At 48.6% G+C, this 19,205-nt stretch overlaps 1 protein-coding gene across 1 annotated transcript in view; it reads right to left on the reverse strand.

Moving 5' to 3' along the window:
- LOC144127613 (uncharacterized) overlaps nt 1-19,205 on the reverse strand; it is a 37,757-nt gene that overhangs the window by 12,296 nt on the left and 6,256 nt on the right. Inside the window, exons 4-13 of the mRNA XM_077660587.1 lie at nt 18,683-18,897; nt 18,405-18,525; nt 18,178-18,250; nt 15,919-16,014; nt 12,900-12,934; nt 10,767-10,826; nt 4,599-4,662; nt 4,090-4,166; nt 2,460-2,548; nt 591-743 (exon numbers count right to left, since the gene is read on the reverse strand). Of these exons, the coding sequence (XP_077516713.1) occupies nt 591-743; nt 2,460-2,548; nt 4,090-4,166; nt 4,599-4,662; nt 10,767-10,826; nt 12,900-12,934; nt 15,919-16,014; nt 18,178-18,250; nt 18,405-18,525; nt 18,683-18,897 (983 nt within the window). The remainder of the gene's footprint in view (nt 1-590; nt 744-2,459; nt 2,549-4,089; nt 4,167-4,598; nt 4,663-10,766; nt 10,827-12,899; nt 12,935-15,918; nt 16,015-18,177; nt 18,251-18,404; nt 18,526-18,682; nt 18,898-19,205) is intronic.

Consider the following 19,205-nt stretch of genomic DNA (forward strand, 5'->3'; position numbering starts at 1 on the left):
CGATGACGATTTCTTTCAGGAACCCGCCGCCTATTTTCCGCGCCTTGGTGATCCTTGCCAAGTTGAGCGCGCCACATGCCGCGCATCCCTTTTCTCACTCATTCCACGCACTGTCATGGAGTGCAACCATCACATGTATCGCTGCCGAATCTGACACGGCTGAACGTCGAGGGACGATCCGGGGTTTGAATGACACGTGTAACCTACTTAACCCACAGTCGCAATGGTGCCAGCCTTTCTCTCTCACGTTCTTTTCTTTTCCTGCTCTGAAGATGCGCCTGTTGAGATGATTCATTATGCACCCTCAAATTCTGCTTCCACGCATTCCTTTAGTTTCGGCGATTTGCCTGTATTGATCGTGGCGTATTCTTGCGGTAATGCTCGCGTTGTGACTTGAATTTTTTTAAACAAAATTAAATTGAATATTGCGCGTATATTTTTGTTTAGTAATTCTTGTTTGTTTTTGTCTGCTTTTTTTAGTGTCATGTTGTGACTATTATTACTTTTTTACTGCCCCCCCCCCCCCCCCGCGCTTATGCAGTACCCTCGAAAGAGGGCCTTTAAGGTATACTTTGAGTTAGTATACGCACAACAAGATGGCCAAGCCGGCGAAGTTGGAGAACTTGCCCCTCTCGACGGGCATCGTGTCCGGGCTGCGCATCGAGACGCCCAGGGCGAAGGTCACCACGAGGCACAGGACGAACACGACCACCAGCAGTGACGTCACGAAGGTGAGCAGCCTCCTGGGGATGGAAAAAAAGCAGCCTTTGGCAGGAGCGTAGCAATGCATGCGGCTTATCGAGCGCGAAACTACGCATTAACTCGCGCACGACAGCAGAATGGTCAGGTCGAGTGATGATGTTTCTGATTTCTTCCATCCTTACTTCTTACCACGCAACACAACGACACCAATAAGAAATAAACCGTTCAGGAGAATTATCGTTATTCCCAGCCTGAAACCGTGGCCGAAAGCAATACAGAATACAAACAGGCAGGAAAGCCTTCAGCGATCTCAGTAAAATGTCCATGAAAAGACCAAGCTTGGATGAAATGTGCAGCTGAAGCAAACGTTCATTGATAGCAAACACACATAGCCAACATATAATCACCAGAAAAAAACACTATAAATTCAGATTAAAAGAAAAAGGAATGCGTTCACTGACCAAGTCAAGAAGTTCCAGACGTTTCGGAACCTCGTACGGGTTCCTTGATCACTGCGCGGGACAGAAAATCGTCGCGACCTGTATACGCAACACGTGGCGTAAAGAGCATGCGTAGATGGGTGGCATGGTTCGTTGCATCCGGTTTATGCATGGTAGCTGGTGTCCATTGCATGATTAGAGATTCCATCAGCCGCCGAGATGACACGCTCCTTTCCCTCGCGATGACAGTGGCATGTTCCCAGTTAATGCCGCTAGTCGCGTGATTATTATTTCTTACGTCATGTTTGTGGTCGTTAAGCCGTCTTGGGAACTTCCCCGTTTCGTCAATGTAAACTTGGGGGCAATCAGCACATGGGATCTGGTAGATGACACCTGGTGAACGTGAAAGACAGACTGCCGATTGAAGCGTTTCCAGGTGTCATCTACCAGATCCCATGTGCTGATTGCCCCAGGTTTACATTGACGAAACGGGGAAGTTCCCAAGACGGCTTAACGACCACAAACGTGACGTAAGAAATAATAATCACACGACTAGCGGCATTGACTGGGACCACGCCACTGTCATCGCGAGGGAAAGGAGCGTGTCATCTCGGCGGCTGATGAAATCTCTAATCATGCAATGGACACCAGCTACCATGCATAAACCGGATGCAACGAACCATGCCACCCATCTACGCATGCTCTTTACGCCACGTGTTGCGTATACAGGTCGCGACGATTTCCTGTCCCGCGCAGTGATCAAGGAACCCGTACGAGGTTCCGAAACGTCTGGAACTTCTTGACTTCGTCAGTGAACGCATTCCTTTTTCCTTTAATCTGATGCCTGGGTGGATGAATTTTCGTCGAACCATTGATTATATAAATCAGATATGGGCGAGGAAGGAGAGGGGGGGGGGAATCCATGCAGTTTTTTTCTGCTTTTTACGATCTTTATCTTTATCTCCCTTGATACTGAAACATGCAATGACTTGAGGTTTTCCATACACTCTGAAGTTCGAAAGCAGAGCCTCTAAAGCACAACTTTTCCTTTATTGTGACTGTGTTGTTGCTGCTTAACCGTGAGCATACCTCTACTCGACGCGCTAGTCCCCCGCTGTTGCTGGGTTATAATTGGCCGCTATGCGGTCTCTGTTAAGTGCTTGGACTTCCAGCTTTCGGCTCAAGGCGGCGTGCACAGCCACTGGTCAAGCTTTCTCGTGAACACACGTCAACCGCCTCAACCTATGCGCAGCCGCGTCTGTCGAAGCTTACGCCATCCGTAAGAAAGCATCGTCACGGAGGGTCGACAGGACTCACAGCCGGCGTCTGCCCGCTTGGAAGGGACTGGTCTTGATTCCCACGAAGCCAGGGTAGGTGATTTCATGCGTGATAAGAACATCCTTTGCCTGCGAAAGATGGCATATTGTACGCGTGTGCTTGAAACCAGTTGACATACCCAAATTATAGTGACTCGTTAAGCACTCGAATGATTAATATTCCATCGTTACTACAGGTATTAAAGCAGGCCCTTTGACAAACTGTGTCATGAGCATGTGCATTGAAGTTTACTCCACGTCCCCATGTCAGGGCCGTGGGTAGAAATGTGGGTGGGGGCGAAATGCAAAAACGGCCGGGCGCTGTGCGATGTCAGCGTAGGCCGCCTAAATTAGTCCCGAGCAAAACGGTTTCGCTCGTAGCGTCGCTTCGGGGACTTCAATGCATTTAGCTCTTCATCCCTCCTTCGTCCATGAGCCCAATATACACCATTCTGAGTGCCAAGCAGCCCAACACTAATGAATTTATGCCTCCTGATCACGATTGTTGACACCAAACCTCAGCATCTTTTCTCAGTGAGGATGTTACGAGACATCAGCTATTAGCTTAAGAAGTACTTTGGTTTGGGCTAGTTGATGCATAGCCTTTTGATGATGTCAGGACGGCGTGAAAACAAGGACAAAAGAGGCACACGAACACAACAGGACAGGCGCCAACTCGCAACTAAGGTTTATTCGGCCAAACCCTTACATTTTATGAAGCACCCGAGCCGTATCGCAAAAGCCTATCACACAAGAATAAGATATTGTAAACAATAATCAGAATTCAGGAAGTAGGTGCTACTTCTAACAGACCGTAAGATACATTCATGCATTCATGCGTTAGTAAACCGTCCATTTCAATCAGTGACGCTGAGGTGGCTTTTCTCGATGGATATCTTTAGGTTTTAATGTGTTGAACTTTTCTCTGCATAGTTTGTTGTTCCTGAATCTGTTTTTACAGCCAAACGAGGATTGTGTAGAATCCAATACTTTTAGCTCTTTGACGGTGAGAGGATTTCTCGAATGTTTTAAATTTGCCACTTGTTTTAGTACTTTGACGCTGAAAGGATTTCTCGAAGGTTTTAAGTTTTCATGTCCATCATTTTTTTCCGAGTTTGTTGTTGGTATTCATTCATTATCACACGATGTATTAAAGCAAGAATTTTGATATTGCTATCTGTTTGCCTTGGCCAAGCGTGGGTCTTTGTTGTGAGGATGAATTGCTTTCCTGTTGGTTTTGCGCTCGGATAATCTTGGGACCTAGTTGGCTTTGATCAGGAGTGTAGTGCTGAATGCATGAATGTATCTTACGGTCTGTTAGAAGTAGCACCTACTTCCTGAATTCTGATTATTGTTTACAATCTCTTAGTCTTGTGTGATAAGCTTCTGCGATACGGCTCAAGTGCTTCATAAAATGTAAGGGTTTGGGCGAATAAACCTCAGTTGTGAGTTGGCGCCTGTCCTGTTGTGTTCCTGTGCCTCTTTTGTCCTTGTTGTTCTCGCGCCGTCCTGACATCATCAAAAAGCTATTAGCTTATCGGCTGGGACCAAACAGCCATAGGAACTAACCGCCCTGAATTCCCAGCCACTCGCACGGCGCGCAGAAAAAGAAAATAAAGGTTTCCGGCTACCGCAGTGATCTTCCTGTGGACGTTGTCTTGCACCTTGTCCGCAGTCTTCTGTATCTTGTTCACTTGTTCCACAGCGTCTGCGGTTGGAAGGGAGCAACACAATCCACGGTAGCAGCCGTGCACTGCACATAGTAGCGATGCAGTTCTACTCGTGCTGAGACCTCTGTTTGCCTTAGATGGGCACCAGCATGTCCGACATCACGGTAGTGTCTCCGCTGTGCGGGTAGCTGTACACGAACTGCCACAGGGAGTATGCACCGACGCCAGAGTGGCGGCCATATTGTGGTGGATGTATCAAGGCGAAAGGCTGCAAGCATACATCTAAACGTCTTATCGCCCCCTGCTCCTGTTTGCAATGCTGCTGACGCCCGTGACGTCAGATGAATACCCCGTGTGCCAGACATTCTCAGCGTTCTGTGAAAAGTCTGAGTGGGATTGTTGTGAACATTCGCAGAATGAATTTCGCTGGAGGCGTCAAACTAAGCAACAAAAAAAAAGTAAACGCTTACCTCGTCTTCCTTCAGACTTCAGTATGCCAAATTGGCCAACTAGCTGCTTCCATAGTTCCTGGATCTGCAAAGAAATGCGACAATTACTCGTCAACGGCACTGGTTTGACTGTTTGCACCTTTACTCGCCACCGCCCCACCCAACAACAACTAAGAAACCCGTTCAAATACTTTGGCTTTACAACTCAGTTATAAACTCCAGCTTCGACAATTAGGGTTGTTTGTTCTCTTTCTGCTTTCTGCTCACCATGTTTACGCGTTCTTTTTTTTTTTTGCGCTCTCCGACCATCCGTACCCACACACAAGTGGTTCGCTTCCTGAAGTTCTGGTGGCTCGATCACTGTGCTAGCAGCGGGAGCTGCGCAGCGCATGATAAATCTATCTGTTGATCCAACCGAGCAAAGGGAATAATGCAAGCTTGCTTTTCTTGCCGAGAAGTGTTCCTGGTGGGCACATTGAAAGGCTTGCAAGTTCATCTGTTGCAAAGGTTCCCTAAGGGCAAGGTGCCCATAACGAGCGAATGAGGCTGCGCAGTGATGTACAGCGTATACGTCAATAGAAATGTTTTGCGATTTGTTTGATTGTATACTTGATTGTACGTGCACTTGTTTCTTCTCTGACAGTATATTTCACTAAACTTGACTAGAACGTACAACTGTATAATCTCGTATGTGAGACACACTCCTGTAAGAATCCCAGGCGGGATTGACAGTATGTTGAAATATATAATAAATAAATAAAATTTCGCGGCATCATTCAAGTTGAGCGATTTGAATGGCCGCGGTAAGGAAAGAGTGAAGTAACTCTTGAGTACGCCTGTCGGGAGTGAACATTCGAACGCTTATGCGAACCGAAGCCCGGCACCAGCCAAGAGGAGGGTAGATGAGGAGGAGGCGAGCAAGGAGAAAAATTATAATAATAATAATAATAATAATAACTGGTTTTTGGGGAAAGGAAATGACGCAGTATCTGTCTCATATATCTTTGGACACCTGAACCGCGCCGTAAGGGAAGGGATAAAGGAGGGAGTGAAAGAAAGGAAGAATAGGTGCCGTAGTGGAGGGCTCCGGAATAATTTCGACCACCTGGGGATCTTTAACGTGCACTGACATTGCACAGCACACGGGCGCCTTAGCGTTTTTCCTCCATATAAACGCAGCCGCCGCGGTCGGGTTCGAACCCGGGAACTCCAGATCAGTAGTCGAGCGCCCTAACCACTGAGCCACCGCGGCGGGGAAGGAGAAAAATTGAGAAATTGGTTTTGGGGAAAAGGAAATGGCGCAGTATCTGTCCCACACCTCGGTGGACACCTGAACCGCGCCGCAAGAGAAGGGATAAAGGAGGCAGTTAAAGAAGAAAGGAAGAAAGAGGTGCCTTAGTGGAGGTCTCCGAAATAATTTCGACCACCTGGGGATCTTTAACGTGCACTGACATCGCACTGCACACGGGCGCCTTTAGCGTTTTTCCTCCATAAAAACGCAGCAGCCGCGGTCGGGTTCGAATCCGGGAACTCCGGATCAGTAGCCGAGAGCCCTAACCAAGGAGAAAAATTGAAAAATTGGTTTTTGGGGAAAGGAAATGGCGCAGTATCTGTCCCACACCTCGGCGGATACCTAAACCGCGCCGTAAGAGAACAGATGGAGGAGGGAAGAAAGGAAGAGGGGCTGTTACGTTAGAAGCCCACGGCGCCGATGGGTCGTCGTTCCCCCCCGCACCTGTTCCCAGGAGTAGTCATGCCCGGGGGAAATAGAGGAATGCACGTCGAGGCGTGACGCCCCCGCTTAGGGTGCCTCGTTGCCTGCTACGGAACTAATCCTTTTCTGTTCTGGCGCCGAGTCAACCATGTCCCGCGGAAGACATTCCTTGGCTGTCAATCCGGTGCGTGGCAGTCGATGGAATGCGCATAATAATTGGTTTTTTTGGGGGGGAAAGGAAATGGCGCAGTATCTGTCTCATATATCTTTGGACACCTGAACCGCGCCGTAAGGGAAGGGATAAAGGAGGGAGTGAAAGAAGAAAGGAAGAATAGGTGCCGTAGTGGAGGGCTCCGGCATAATTTCGACCACCTGGGGGTCTTTAACGTGCACTGACATCGCACAGCACACGGGCGCCTTAGCGTTTTTCCTCCATGCGCATGCAGCGAGCTGCGTACGCGGAGTCACGCGCCCTGCACGTTCCAGGAGGAGCGGGGTCCACTGGGCTCGGACCGGTGAGCCCTGGGCTCCGCCCACTTGTACATTGCATGGCTATTGGTTCAAATTGGGCGAGAGCTGGTTTGGTAAAGCTCCGCCCAATTATCGAAGGGGTTAAAACCCGCGGGAAACAACGACTTTGGACGAGCGCGCCGAGTCTCAAGCTCGGCCGTTTTTAACAGCCGTTTTTAACAGCCTTTTTTATCTGCCTTTTTATAACTGCCCTTTTTAAACTGCCTTTTGCTCATATGCCGTTTTTTATCAATCCCGTCTTTAATAAATAAGTTTTGTCTTAAGAAGTTGGAACTGCTGCCCCAGCCGGCAACGTGTCGCCGGACGAGCGGACGAAAACCCGAAGTGCTCTCTGTACCGCTAACCGCCGTGTAATCGATCACCGGCCAGCGTGCCATCATCATTCACCGCTCGCGAGGAGCAACCGACTAGCCCAATCCGGCCATCCCATCAGGAGGAGGGCAAGAAGTTAACTAGGGCTGTATAGTGCAGGACTCCAGAGTGATTTCGACCACCTGGGGATCTCTAACGTGCACTGACGTCTCACAGCACACGGGCGCCTTAGCGTTTCGCCTCCATCGAAACGCAGCCATCGCGGTCGAGTTCGAAGCCGGGAACTCCGGATCAGTAGCCGAGCGCCCCAACCACTGAGCAACTGTGGCAGGGGGAGGGGGGGGGGGGGGAGCAAGGAGCGGTAAACAGTCTTTCAGCGCGCGTGTCGTCACGGAAGAGGAGGCAGAAGAGCGTCCGTGACGTCATACAAGTGGAGCAAGGTTACTAGATTTGCGTGGAGCGTGCAGGTGCGCCGCGTGAGGCGGAGGAGTGCGGAGGATGCAGTCGGCGCTCGAGCCAGTGGGATGACATACCCTTAGACGCAACGGAGCGAAAAAATATCCGCCGATGGTGGCGGCGCGTTTTTTTTTTTTAGGGGGGGGGGGGGGAGAGGGGACAATAAAACGCTCGAGGTCCGTTCGATTGGCCTCCACTTGCTGCACCAGTTCTTTAAAGTTCTGCTGCAGGAGCGCGAAAGTGCAGCGCCAGTTCGGGCAGTTCAAGTGCAGCTTGGCTACTTCCAAAACGAATGGTCGAGTGCAGGTCTGCCAGCCTTGGCGTCGCCGGCAGATTGCATCCGGGTGTCCACCTCAACGGCCGCCAACATCCCGAACTGACTCGAGAATTTTCAGACAGCGCATGGCAGCGACCAAGAGCCAGCATCGATGCAACCTCGCGGCAGATGACGCGAAGCACACGTGCATTCTTTTTCTGAGCACGGCTGCATCACGGCGTACATCGTGCTGCAGGCACGTTTAGTTAACATATGCCCTTTGTTGAGTATTGCTATAATGTTATTGGTCTAAAGCAAAGACGGGTCCGTCGAGAGGAGCCGGCGAAGTCCACCGTAACCTCCTCTCGGCCTTCTGGTGTGCGGAGCCCTAATTAAGAGGGCCCGTTCCGCGCGAGTCGGGCCCGAGTGGGGCGCCGTCCTCGTTGGCCGCTTATAACAGCGCGCAAGCTGCGGCTGCATGATTTCGGCGCCGACCAGCTTTCCTGAACCACTGCACGACCTCTCTGAAACGAATGGCGTCCTGCAGAGAGCGCCATATTGCAGCGCTGAAACGAATGGCGAAGCGCAACACCACGAGAACCAGTTCATGTACAGCAGGGGAATCGAACGGACTTTAGGGTGGCACAAATGTTCATGCCCCATCTCCTAGTTGCCTTGCAGCGCTATGCGTCCTCTTTCACAATCGCTTTGCGGAAGATCACACGACATATGCACATATCAAGCCCTGCTCTAACCAAGCCGTACGAATAACGCATCTGCGTGCCTGACTCGCAGTCAAAGGGTCGGGGGTTCGATTCCTGTGAAGGCTACGGCTACTGCAGCGATCAGGTGACGACTGCAACACGAGTCGTGCCTAAAGTTGGGAGAGTTGGCGTACGTTCATGATAAAATGGCGCAAAGGGAATGCGAACGACGCAGACAAGCGCTGTATCTGCGTCGTGCTCTCCGTACCCTTTTCACCACGAATCATCGTCTGCTCCGTGTTTACATTATGGTGAGGAGGAAGACGACTGTCCGTGGGCTTGGCGGTAGTAGTAGTAGAAAACCTTTATTCCAAAAAGGTAGGATAGAGAGGCGAAAATACAGATTTTGAGTGGAGTCCTTATTTCAGGACCCCAATGTCCACCGCAGTTGCTCTTGCTTGGGATATCAGCTTTCGCTGCGTCGCCAAGTCAGAGCTGAGCAGGGCAGACTCCCACTGTTCCTCGGAGTGATGTTTGTCTAGTTCGGGGGGCTTGGGACCGGAGCAGCCCCATGTTACATATGTTGTTGGAATTCCGCCACACCAGGGGCAGATGCTGTCATATCTGTCTGGGAAGATGATGTGGTACTTGTGTAGGTTAGGAAAGGTGTTCGTCTGTAGTTGTCACCATTCCCTCGCCTCTGCCGCCGTTAGCTTACGGTGTGGTGGGGGATAGACTTGTCTTTGTGTTCGGAGAAGGAGGAGGCGCTTGCCGTACGTAGAGGGGAGAGGGGTGAGGTCGGGGAGGTTAGTCGCTCGGTTAGTATATCCTCAAGCTAGACTGTCCGTGGCCTCGTTTCCCTCGAGCCCCTCGTGCCCAGGAGTCAAAGTGATTTAGTGCTTGCATGTGGAATTTTGAACTTGTGGGGTAGTCAGAATTGGAGCGACGGAGTGTGGAAGTCTGCCAGAGAGGAAGAGGCGACACGCGGACTGGGAGTCGGTAATAATTTTTAACTGATTTCCCGCCGTGCTGGATTGCGAGGGCAATTGCAGCAGTTTCTGCTACTGTGGGAGAGCAGAGTGGGCTTGGCGGGATGCACCGAGCGGAACGTCCAATCGCCGCTCGTGCGGCTGGCGCCATCTATGGAAGTCCCTTGTATGAGCCACATTTTCGACCAATCCGTATTTTAAGAGCGTGAGCTCTTATTCATCACGTTTCGAGATTTGTGGAATCTGCTACCAGCCTGAGATCACAGCGCCATCTGTGGCAGCAACTAGAACCCTTCTTGCACTGAGACTTGTAGCGCTATCTACAATATATACATTCGTTTCGCTATATATACTCCGACAACAAGGGGCACACATCCGGGGACAGCTGTGTGCCGAATTTTTTACGCAAATAAAACCCTATGCGTTACAGTATAGAAATAAAACCACCATATCGCACCGCAAGCCGAAATCTTGGCCTGCCTTGACCCCCCCAAAAAAGCAAATTCTATTTTGGGACGTATATCGAGGGTGTTTAAATCGACAACAGACAGACGTGCATGGTAATTTCTCTGATAGATGGCGCTAGGCGTCGATCGCTCCGCTAGGTGGAAAAGTTGTTACTTTTCCTCAATGCTCCGGTTTTTTTTCACTGGCCTCGCTGGATGCGGAAAGACTAGTTTTACGCATGGCCAATATAGCTAACGCTCGTTACTTCAACGTCTTTCAGACGGCGGCGGCCTTTTTTTCTGACACAGCGACGGAAACGCCTTTTCTGCGACACGGGGCCATAGCTCTCGCGTAGAAGACGAAAAAAATGTTGAGGCTAGCTGTGAAGCCGAGACAGGAGAAGAAGTCTCACTGCGGAGGCGGCAGCGAGGCTTCAGAAGCGTAAACCGAAGACGAAAGGCGACGCCAGTTGGCGGGTGATGCCGGAGCCAAGCGCCGCAGGAGACATCCCGAGCAGAGGGTACGCAGGCTGGAGGACGAAGCAATTTCCGTCGGAAGAACGACGTCGTCAAGAGGGCCACTAGAGCATGCTCTGTCCTCAGCGGCAAAACAGAGTCGAGATGCAGCGGAGATCCCGCGAACTGCTGTCGCTAAATGTGGCGTTACACAGGCTTTTGGTAATCGTTGGCTAGATCTTTCAAAGAAAATTCAACGCTGCCCAACTTCAATGTGGTGAGTGGCAAAGTGTTATTTGGCGGACGCAAGAGCAACAACATTCACCTGAAGATCAGTCTTGTTCGCCGAGTCCACGATGTTGTTCAGGCTAGCGGCCACTTCCTCCTGCGTCGATAAAAAAAAAAAAAAGACTGGCGTGGCGGTGTCCCTTCAAGTCAAACGCCCTTCGGCGACGTCATAAAGTGAGCTCTCGAGCACGTCCGACATTTGCAAACGTGCATTTGTTGGAGAGATCATTGTAAGCTGAAATAATTCATTAAAATTCAGGAAAGCGAAACACGTCGTCACACTGTATACACACCTGCGTCCCTCTCACGAGTTATTTCTAGGATTCAGATTTTCGGAGAAAATTCAATTATAAAAGCAATCGTTTTGATTTCCACAAAGCTGGAAATCTTCGCAGAAATTCAGCCGTGCAAAAATATCTGTCGGACCAACGCATTCAAGTGGCTGCCCTTCACTCGTTGTCACAGGCCGAGTGCGCACCATTACAACAAGCCGTTCATTTCTACACAGCAGCAGATCGATCAGTTTTTGCAAGAGTCTTCCTCAAATACGATCCTCCACGGCGTTGCGAGGACGCTGTCACCAGCCACACACCAAATGGCGGCAGTAAGAAGATGCCGGGTGCGTATCAATCAGCCAAAAAATTGGCAGCGTTTTTCCTACATTAAGAAAATGCGACAGCTTCCGAAATTTGGCGGCCCTCACATTTTAAACTTTGGCGGTGCCCTATGATTGCTCCACAGGCGGTCACGCGGTGCTGATGATGTCATGACCCTTTCAGTCACATTCTTCCTAGAGTCCCCTACTGGCGCAGCGGCTAAGGAGCGATGCGCCACTGCCCGGCTTTCACACAGCCACCGGAGGAGACGTAGGTTGCTCTTACAGAGCTCCCGGAGACAGATGACTATTAGCTTCCCCTTTGTATCGGGTTGGCGAAAAAAGTCACTTAGCCATTAATTCCTAACGCGCTCAATATCTTCGGATTAAATGCGAATTTTCCTCCAATTTCTAAACTATACTCTCTTGACTTTCTCCACCAATCCTCTAGCAGTCTGAATTGTTTCTACTTTTCGAAAATTGAGCACATCTTAACTATTCCAAAACAATGGCGCTTCGCGGATTCCTGCGGCTGCATCGTGCACTGAAGGTTGGAGGGTCTTACACTGGATAAGAATATGTTTCCCTGTCTGGCATGCAGCAACAGCAAACGTTCATCGTGGTGTCAGATTTTTGTCGGCAACGCTTCATGCTTAAGCATTTTCTTTTGTCAGTGAGTATTTTCTGAGGAGTGTACTTTCTCTTTAAAGGTTGTCTTACTATCGGTTTATTCCCTTCGAAATTCGTATTTATTAGAGCGCCATCTAGTTATTCACCTTCATGTATCGATACTGTACCAGTACGAGTACCTGAAAATTTTCGCCACACATCGTTTCTCACTCACATGACTCCACCGTTGTTCATATTGCACCTTACTTTTTGCCTCACGCGCTTCGTATGTTGACCACCCCATATCACGCTGAACTGCTTCGTCAGTAGCATTTCCATGTGCACCCAGTCATCTGCTTTGTTTCAAGTGCCGAATTTGTGGCAGATCCCAAGCGCACCCTTCCAGATTCCTTCACATTTGCTATACCCCCAGAGAGCACGATTCTTCATGACAGCTTTCCGCTTTCTTTATAATTTCCTCCCTTCGGCCTCGCACGCCATGCGCAGTGAGGCTCATGCGCAGCGCCACGGTTGGCAGGTGACAACCGCATTCAGTTTGGCAACAATGGACAGTCTGCTCACAATCCAGTGGGCAGGCTGTCAACTTCCACGATGGGCAGGTTGTGATGACGTCGCCAGGTCATGTGACATCTCTCGTCCAATCGGGAAATTTCGTGGGAAATTTCAAATTTTGCGGTAGTCTCTGATTGGTCAGTTTGGTGCTGACGTCATCGGGTAACTTTCCAATCAGGAAGTTTCTTCAAGAATTTCAAAAATTTTTCGCGAAACGACAGCCTAAATGCTATCGCAATAAAATTACCTTCACCCTTAGTTGTTTCCCTGTTTAACTTTAGGGATATCACCGCACATGTGTTTCTTGAGAACAAACGTTACATTCATGTTTTAAGCGCCGTCTAAAAAGTGGGAAGGTGTTCAGTGACAGTACGCCTGCCGGAAAATACTTGCTTTGTTCGCGTACTCAGCGACGGTTCCGTGGAGCACTGTGAAAAAACAGTGACAAACTTTCATGAAAAGACTCGGCTTGAAATTGGATCCTCTACAACTGAGAGACCTGATTATACAAGTGCAGCTTTCTTGAAAATAAGTTTTAACCCTTTATCAGACAGCTTATATTTCTTGAATAATTCATAAATTTTTGATTGCACGAGGAGATGAAGTGCACAGAAAAAGATCTCAGAAAAGTTCACAATTTTAGCACGAATAGTTCAGTGAACACAAAGTGGAACATATTTGTCCCATTGGCACTAAATGGGAATAACGAAAATGGGGCGTATTTTTACCATTGACCTACATGGTTTTCCTCGCTGAGTTAGTTTCTACTAACCGCATCATTAATTTGCTCGCTTGTTCGACTTGTTCGCACAACTTTCCCTGTCGTGGAACACCAACATCATCTACGCCTTTATTCAACTTTCACAGGGTTGTCTTCTTTACCGAAGAGCCGAACTTCACCCGACACGCGCCCCGCCGCGGTGGCTCAGTGGTTAGGGCGCTCGACTACTGATCCAGAGTTCCCGGGTTCGAACCCGACCGCGGCGGCTGCGTTTTTATGGAGGAAAAACGCTAAGGCGCCCGTGTGCTGTGCGATGTCAGTGCACGTTAAAGATCCCCGGGTGGTCGAAATTATTCCGGAGCCCTCCACTACGGCACCTCTCTCTTCCTTTCTTCTTTCATTCCCTCCTTTATCCCTTCCCTTAAGGCGCGGTTCAGGTGTCCAACGATATATGAGACCGAAACTGCTCCATTTCGTTTCCTCAAAAACCAATTATTATTATTATTCACCCGACACGCCAACCATTTTTGTCCATTCTTTTTAGCCTCCTTTTCATTCGATGGGCTTGTTGAGGCCATTGACGGTTCGGCACCCAAGAACAAACTCTACATACGATATTTGAAAATTACCACTCGAAATTCAGTCGTTAGGCTTAGCTCAGTTTCAAACTATATTTAGCAGACAAGAGAATTGAAAGAGGTGCTCGTTATGACATACGACGGAAGCCAATAGTTACCGAAGCCAAGAAGCATACGGAATGTTTTTTTAAATTTGTGATGTTGATTAATTGGAGATTAATAGTGTGATCATTTTATCGCCTACAGCTAATAAGAAAGCACCAGAAAAACCACCACCAGCAGCAGGTGGGATCTGAACCCGTGACCTACGAATTTCGCGGTTCAGTTACACTACACATAAATACCCCGAAAGCAGAAGATTGGACGGCCGTTCGGAGGTCGTGGTTCAGATCCCGCTGGCGGCCTGCGGTTGATTTTCTTCTGCTTTCTTATCAATCATATTTAAGAGATAAAATGATAACATTATTGACCTCCAGTTAATCAGTCCCACAAATAAAAAAAAACGTCCCGTATTATTCTTCGTTTCGGTGGCTTGGGTTCTGTCGTACAAGTATATTTAGAATTCTTGAAGGAAGTGCTTTCTTCTGATTACTTGTCATCTCAAATCTTCAGAACAAGTGCACGTTGTGATCTAGAGGTGTTCCTCTCTATGCACAAAAAGGAATCACTTACTGGGGATTTTGTTTTTGTTTTTTACCTGATCAAATGTAACCAAAAACTTGTAACGAGCCCGAAAAAAGAACAAAACAAAGTTTTAAAGTCTAGTGGACGCGGCTCAAACCATTTTTAAACAAAGCATTGAAAGCTTAAGATAGGTGGCAACGTGGCATAAATGGTGGGACCCCTCCGTCCCACTTCCTCTTACGAGCCCCTAATATGGGGATTAAGAAGGGACGTCCCATTATCCTACAAAGGGTCAATTGTGAGGCATCTATGGAATATTGTATGATATCGTTAGGAACATACTGACTGGAATATTCTAACCTTCCGACGCGTATCAAAATTTTGCTTTTAGTGTTTCTCCTGCGCTCGCGCCAAGTGTTTAAAACTGCCCTGGAAAGCCACTGGGGTGTGTTACAATAATTGTGAGGCAGTTGCGGAATATTGTAAGATACTGTCATGAATATATTGATGAGGATGTTCTAGCCTTCCGATGCTTAGCATAACCTTGCTTTTAAAGTTGGTCCTGCGCTCGCACCGCGTAGTTAAGGCTGCCATAGCAAAGCAATGAGGTGAGTTTCTTGCAATAATTAGTAGAAAACGTCGAGCGTCGCGAGGCAGGATCTGCGGCTATACTGACTGTTGTGCAGTCTTACGGCGTTCGAAAAGGTTTCTTTCGTAAACTACTTCCCATTGGAAATATGCTGTGGTCCAGTATTTCTGGTTATGGACACTGGTATGGGTAACGTTTATGGTGCGCTGAGATTGTGAGCTTTATATACTAAATGACTTCTGCAAGACTTGCCTTTACAAATAAGTTTTCCACCTTAATGCAAGCCAGGCGTCATTCTAGCTGAGACAGAGGTGAGGGAAGGGGGAATATGAAAGGCGGACAAGAAAACAGTAAAGCTGCTTGCATATCCCAGCTATATTTACGTAGGCGAGTGAGCACGTCTCAGTCCGGCCGTTCTCTAGATTCCAGAGCCGGTTTTGTATTCTATCCCTGTCGTCCGACGAGCTGACTGGAAGATTCCCTTGATCACTGAGGCGTCGCCTGAATCAATGTCGAAGAATAAAAATTAAATAGAAAATAGTTCACGTGAGTAATCCCCGTAGCTCGGCACTTAGTAAAAGAACAGCAAACTAGGGAAAGGCGAGGGTCCCCGTCGAATGTGGCGGCGAAACCTCGTCTATTGTTGTCAGTAAATCGAAGCTCAATGTTCGAGTATACCCTCGACCTAATGCCACCTTTGTTTTGCATTGTCTCTATTGCCTTCGAAAAACTCACGTTTTAAGTTTATGCGCATGGAGATCCGGGATTTAGGCATAATTCCTTGAAAGCAGCGTTATGCGTATCATTGCTAGCGGCACCAAAGTATATAAACACTTTTTCCCTTTATGTCGTGCTTGGAGAGCTGCCCACATTGGCATGCATGCAGAAGTGAGCACTTACTGCTGACGAAGCTGGCATTGTAGACTGCTTGGAAAGAAGTGTTGGTCATCAGCACTCGAACTTCTCTTCCGAGCTGTTTTGGAAACGAGCTGCTGACTAGAAAGGGTGAAGTGAACTGTTGTTACAACGGCGTCAAATAACGTCGGTCCACTTTTTTTGGACATATCAGATCGTGAAATGTGCCCAAGAGACTACAGTGCGGATAAACGCTCTTGTTAGTAGAAATTGTTTTGGCGCGCACTAAAACAGTGCCCACCTGCCATGGAGAGCAGGTGGCAACCTGCCCACCGGGTTGTGGGCAACCTGCCAGCTGGCCTCATGGCGTGGCAAGTGGCCCACCCGACACGGTGCGCAGGCGGCAGCCTGCCAGCAGGCCTTGTAGCCAACTGTGCAGAAAGCTTTGTTGCCGCGAGTGGGTTTCGAACCCGAGGCGGCGCGAACAGATCAGTTTCGCTGGCCACCGCGTCGTCGCCGCCGCAGCCGAACAGACCGCGTGTTTAACTGCCAGTCTCTCGCGCTGTGCTTTGCATGTCGCCTTCGCCAATCCAATGGAACCAGAATGAACCGCTATAGTCTTAAACCGAAGCCGAAGTGAACACTGAAGTGTGAGCGCACCCAATTCGCGTTTGGCCTAACCACGCTAAATCGTCCGTCATTTTTTTTTTCCATAGAAACCCGATCAGAAGTATGTGCTGCAGGAGGGCTTCACATCCCAGCCTACCAGCACTAAGAGAGAACGCCAAACTTTTACGGCAATATCGGCACCAGTGGGAGGAGTTTCTTCTTGAAAGCGCGCATTCTAAACGAAATTGAAGTGCACGCGGATGCACCTCTCATTTTTCTAAAAGAAATTGTAAAAATCGCGACACACTGCGCCACCAAATTCAACTAGAGGAAGCAAGAACTCTCGGTACGTCCTGTAAAGGCGGTCGAGTTTGATTATGAGAGCCGATGTGAACGAGTCTTGAATGCGAGCTATGTTCAGGGGCCTCATGGTGGTAAACAGAATTATTCTTTCATTTTCGCTCGGGAGACTCCTGCTAGAACCGGCGCGACGGGACCTATAAGCATCATTACACGCTTAATTAAAGGGACACTAATGATACTGCCATCCAATTTTTGTTCCTTCTAAAAATGGATTCTGCGCCTCGTTCTGGCTGTGTTGATGTTTTTGGGAAGAAGGTGCACACTATCGACTTTTAAAAATCTTTCCACCACTCCGCCCAAACTCGTGACGCCAAAAACGAGTCCGAGATCAGCGTCTTGAGGTGAATGGTGACGTAAGTCTGCGCCTCTGCCGCTGGTGGCAACAGTGTAGCTCCATTTCTTTTTTTTAACCCTTTGAAACGCCATTTTTTGTTTCGTTGAAAAGAAACATTTTCCTGCCTAAATAGTAAATTCAGGCATTAAAAAAGACAATTTGTTAGTTTTTCAGCGCTAAATACTAGTAGTTATTTTACTACAGGGATGTGCAAAATTTCATACAAGGTGTCATAATTGATGAAAATAGTGACATCGAAATGCTGTGACCTATCAAGTAAACGCCCGAAGAATCGTGGCAATAATTACCTATTTCAAATGTGCACTTTATGCTTGAAATTGTGAAAAAAAAAATGATATTGGTGGCAATATATGTCTTCACAAAAATGGCGGATGACGTGCTACCGTGCTCACTGTTTCGCGAAATTTTATTCCCTGCATTCCCTATTATAGAATAAAAAACCACCCTATTCACCACATGAAAGATACAAGATTCATCTGAAATAAAGAAATCACTGCCAGGTGCAATAACTCTCAAGAAAAGCTGCCGGTTTGCTTTGTATACACAACTGTGTACATAGCGTGTCAAAGGGTTAGACATTTTATACCTTATAAGAGCTCAGTTTTCACGGGAAGTGACGTCCTAATCGGCAGAGTGCGGTAATCTATTGTTTAGAGGCCAACTTGAGTTTATCCGCTGTGTCTAATAATAAAACGCTGCAATCTACGAAGAACGTGCACTGTACCAGGCTGCTTTCGCAAAAAAGAAAACACACTTCATTGCAACAGTGATATGTAGTGCAACAATGAGAACACTTTGCTTGAAAAACCAAAGGGTACAACTTAAGTGGTGGTATTGGGGCGCATTCATTCTGTTCATTACGGAGTCATAGTGAAGCAGTGAACTATTCTCAAGCGAAATGTTAAATACATTTTAACATGATGCCTTCCGCGCAACGTGGCTCGAGGGATTTCAGTTTACTCAAATTGCGAACTTACTGCCGGAACTGAATGTTCCCTTGATGGCTTCTAGAGTTGGCTTGATGTCGCCGTCGAGGAACCGGTCAAAGCGCTGAAAGAGAACGAGCGAAAAGTTGCCCGTCAAGCAGAGCGGGACAGCTGAGCTGGTTTCCTGCACATTGTCATCAGCACACTCCGTTCGGCGTGGCCACAGTGTGATATGCGGAAGCGTCTTTTGTGCAGTGGCGCCGAGGGGAAAAACTCACGCAGTTCATACTGTTGAGGAAAGCGCGCATATCCTTCCGTATGTTCCAAGCCTTGCTCTGCATTACGTCAACGCCGTTCTCGGCACCGACAGATGAACAGACTTGAAAAACGTAGAACAACCTGAAATGATTTTTAAAAAAAAATCGGTTCTTCAAGACTGGCATGTAATGGCACACCGCCTTGGCCAAAAGTGACCAGTATGCATGCATGTTTGCTCCTAGTAGAGCCTTCCCCAAAGACTAAAAGTTGTCGCGAGGTGAGAGGGGGCACTACTCACGTGATGAGCGCGGCAAAGACCGCCGTGCAGACGGTGTAGGGCGCCATGCTGTCCCTGCTGTGCGCGGGCAGCGCGAGCCACTTGCGCACGAAGGCGAAGCGGAACTGCGTCTGGACGCGCGACATGACCGCGACGGGCAGCAGGACGAGCAGAGCCACGATGGCTGTGGTCATCAGGTACCAGGCCCTGTTCAGCCGCGGCTGGTGCAGGGCCGCCTGCGGGGGCGTCCGCCGCCAGACGAAAATGCTACTGATTCCTCCGGGACCCCGTGGCTATCGGCACACGCATCACGGAAGAAGCATGCGGTGAAGAAGCCGAGGTGTTGTCTCACTAACAACCATTCCATCTTTTCCGCTCAGATTAAGTGCGTTGTAATAAACGCCCCTCCCAGCTCATGTCCGCGTCGTAAACATGATTGAATGCGCAGAGGCTGCGCTCCAACGCGTGTTTGACATGCGTGATTTTGACACCGCCAGGGCTCAACGGTTGCCAGCGGTGGCCATTGAGTGGTGATACGTAATCT

Source organism: Amblyomma americanum, chromosome 4 (assembly GCF_052857255.1).
Source record: "Amblyomma americanum isolate KBUSLIRL-KWMA chromosome 4, ASM5285725v1, whole genome shotgun sequence".
Classification (NCBI taxonomy): domain Eukaryota; kingdom Metazoa; phylum Arthropoda; class Arachnida; order Ixodida; family Ixodidae; genus Amblyomma; species Amblyomma americanum.